Source organism: Myotis brandtii, unplaced genomic scaffold (assembly GCF_000412655.1).
Source record: "Myotis brandtii unplaced genomic scaffold, ASM41265v1 scaffold68, whole genome shotgun sequence".
Classification (NCBI taxonomy): domain Eukaryota; kingdom Metazoa; phylum Chordata; class Mammalia; order Chiroptera; family Vespertilionidae; genus Myotis; species Myotis brandtii.
This window is the reverse complement of record NW_005370657.1, coordinates 544665-547947: the sequence shown is the minus strand read 5'-3', so window position 1 is coordinate 547947 and position 3283 is coordinate 544665. Positions and strand designations below refer to the sequence as shown.

The 3283-nt window shown below is 62.5% G+C and overlaps 2 protein-coding genes across 8 annotated transcripts in view; both read right to left on the bottom strand.

Annotated features, from left to right (window-relative positions):
- SH3GLB2 (SH3-domain GRB2-like endophilin B2) overlaps positions 1-1845 on the bottom strand; it is a 15586-nt gene extending 13741 nt beyond the window's left edge. For all 7 annotated transcript variants that reach the window (XM_005881372.2, XM_005881374.2, XM_005881376.2 and 4 more), the window contains exon 1: positions 1810-1845. In XM_005881372.2, coding sequence (XP_005881434.1) covers positions 1810-1830 — 21 coding nt within the window. In that variant the 5' untranslated portion in view covers positions 1831-1845. The remainder of the gene's footprint in view (positions 1-1809) is intronic.
- The window catches only part of ZDHHC12 (zinc finger, DHHC-type containing 12), a 590635-nt gene that overhangs the window by 220008 nt on the left and 367344 nt on the right, over positions 1-3283 (bottom strand). The window lies entirely within an intron of this gene.

The following is a 3283-nucleotide window of genomic DNA, read 5'->3' as shown; positions in this document are numbered from 1 at the left end:
TGTGAGCACGAGAGAAGGGAGGTGTGGGTAAGACACGCAGCCGGAGTCTGGCAGGATCGGTGTCCAGTGCAAGGTGCTGCTGCTGCTAAGAGCTGATGGGAGGAGAGACGGCTGGGAAGCAAGGGCTGCGCGGGAGGAGGACCACATGGCCGGCCTCTGGTCACCGGGTGTGGTGGACGGGGACACCGCCAGCCCATCAGAGCCAACTCTGAGCACACCCAGGGCCCAGAAAGCTTGGCAGCCGCACACCAGGGCCAGGCGGGGGCCGGGATGTCACACCGTTCCCCCGCCAGAGCTGTCAGAAGCCATGTGGGCCACCCAGAAACAACCAGAAGCCAGCCCAAGTCCTGGCCCCTCTGCTCCAGAAGGGCCCCTGGACCTATGTCCCCGTTTTCCAAACAGGGACCCGAAGGCCTTCTCCAGCCAGAGGAGAGCGCGCCTGCTCAAGGTCACAGCTAATCGGCAAAAGAATGAACATTGCAGGAATGCGATTGGTAATAACAGCAGCTCCTGTGGCCCGTCTCTGCGGCCAAACCCTGTGCTGAGGGCTTTATACTGATGACCCATCCACAGCTCTAATGGCCCTTCAAGGCAGGTCGGGTCAAGTTTCCCATTTCACAGATGATTTCACTGAGGCCGAGCAAGGAGCAGGCGGTGCTGGAATCCGGGTCATCGTGGCCTGGGGGTCTGGAGGCCCTTCGCAGACTATTTGGCGCAATAAATTATCCAGAGACCAGGACAGCTCCAGCTGCAGGGCGGGGAGGCAGCCACTGAGAACCAGGCTGCCCGGCAGCCATCAATTATGCAACAGGGCTTGGGTTTCTTTCTCCCTGCAGGGCCCAGCGGGCCAGGGCGATAGCCTGCAGCTCCCCACCTGAGACCAGCCGCTCCTGGCCTCCTCTGACCTCCCCCAACCAGGCCTCCCAGAGCCAGGCCCTGAATCTGCCACACCCGGCCCTTCGAGGCTGTGACGTTAGCTCCATTTTCCAGATGAGGAAACCCGGGCTCACAGAGGCAGTCACCTTCCGGGCCTCAGTTTCCCGCCTGGAGAATGGGGATATCAGGACTTATCTCAGGATATTTGGAAAGTGCTTAGCTCTGGGGCCAGCACACAGCACAGGTCTGAGGAGTGTTAGCTGGTGTCGTCATCACTAACAAAAGGCCTCCTCCCTCGGGTCTCTCTCCGGCTCTCAGGAGCTACCGAGGGACCTCCTCATCCCAGGGGTACCAGGCACCGCGTCTAGGTGACATGCACCTGCCTGACCAAGGGTAACAGCAACCCTCCCCGCCCAGCTCCGTGGCCACCTGTCCCTCACACCCCATGTCCACCCAGGTGCAAAGTCCTACCAGGCGCTCCCAACTTCCTGGGCATCCATCCCCTGTCCACTGCTGCCTGCCTGGATCATGACGAAGCCACCACCTCCCCGGCTTTTAGTTATTGCTCATAGCGCTGCTATTACTATTACTATAATTTCCACTGATAGTATTAGCACGATCACTTCCACAGCCCCCTCCCACCCCCGCTGGCACCCTACCCAGATGTGCCTCCGGTTTTCCTGCCTCAGTGCCCTTACTGGGCCGTTCCCACCACCTGGACGCACGTCGCAAACCCCTCCAGACTTTCAAGGCACAGTTCGGGGACTAGGAAGCCACCCCAGGATCACCCATGCCCGAGGGGTCCTGCCCTCCAGATTCTTCCCCCTCCCCCAGCCCAGGTCCGGCTGCCTAACAGATGCAGTGGGGTGAGGCTCTTAAAGGCCCTGCTATATGCAAGGGCTGAGTGCTTCCCCAGCAGGTCCCGGGACCTACACAGAGGAGCTGCTGGTACATTGTTACTCCAACACCCCTCCCATCTCTCCTGGCGACTCCTCTCCCAGGGCAGCCTGGCCTCGGGCAGGTCCCGAGTGTCCTCTCCTGCTCGGTTGGCAATCCAGGCCCTCCCTCCTCTGGCCTGCCACCCTGCCCCGACCCTGCCCCGACCCTAACGCTCCCCCGGTGCTTTCGAAGCTGCAGTCCGCAGTCCAAGGCTGCTCCCTGCAAGATGGCAGCAGCAGGGGGTGGGCGTGCAGAGCCAGAGAAAGCCTCTATTTATAAAGTTCCCAGCTCCCTCCCCCACCCAGGAGGCTGGGCCTGGGCGCTGCCTCCCACTCCGGTGTGGGTCACCCAGTGGGCCTGCCCCCACCAGGCAAAGGAAGGCCACAGGCCCTGAGCCTCCCCGTGCCCAGGCTCCGCGGCTCCTGGCCAGGTCAGGTGCCGGGCCCCATAGTAGCCGGAACCCGATCAGGTTCTTCCCAGATGTGAGAGATAACTCGACTGCTGCACCGACGCTGGGGAGGGTCCCCACCTTCCAGAGAGACTGGGCTGTCCCAGGGGCTCCGGGGGCCCGGCATCCCCACCGGGCTGCAGTCACCTGCAGGCCTCGGGCCACCCAGCCTCAACGGGCAAGTCGTCCACGGGCCACTGTGCTTTCTAGTAAACACGGCCACATGGCTTCCCAGAGACTGTCTGGGGCTGGGCTCCTCCAGAAAACAAACAACATGACAAGGACAAACGCCAGACCTGCTCCCAGAGCGCTGGGAGGACCGGGCGCCCCAGCGCAGACCAGTTCCACCAGGCCCAGGCCCGCGGAAGGGGACTGGAGGCCTCCGGAGAGTGACTTGCCCAAGGTCACATGCTGCACAGGTGCAGCAGCAACATCAACATGAGCTTGCCTTTGGTGCGCACCCACCTGCACAGCGCCAGGAGCCCTGACAGCCGTTCTGGGAGGTAGAGAGGGAGGGGGGGCGATTCCCATTTTTCAGATTGAGAGACTGACGCCCAGAGAGGTGAAGCCCCTTCCCCAGGGTCACAAGAGAGAGCATTCACTCCCATAGCGGACTCCAGGTCTAAACCATTACCTTTAGCTGCCTCCGTTTCTCTCTCTGCCTCCCAGTGGATGGGACTAGTTCCAATCCCAGCACTACCGGCCTGGACAGCTTCCCAAGGTACCCAGCCAGCCCCCAGCCCTCTCCCCACCCCCCAGGCCTGGCGAAATAAGAGGAAACAGGCCTCCCGGGGAGCGGAAAGGAAATTACCCCAGCCCGCCGGCTTCCGGCTGCCTATCCAAGGGGCGAAAGGGACCTGTGGGAATGACCGTATCACGAGCCCATTGCCCGGCGGCGGAGACTGAGGCTCGGAGACCGGATCTTAGGGGAGGCACGAATCCTTGGGCCGGGGACTCCGGCCTCCAAAGGCCTGCGGGAGCCAGAGCCGCTGCTGGACCAGGGCAGGAGGCAGGCGCCGC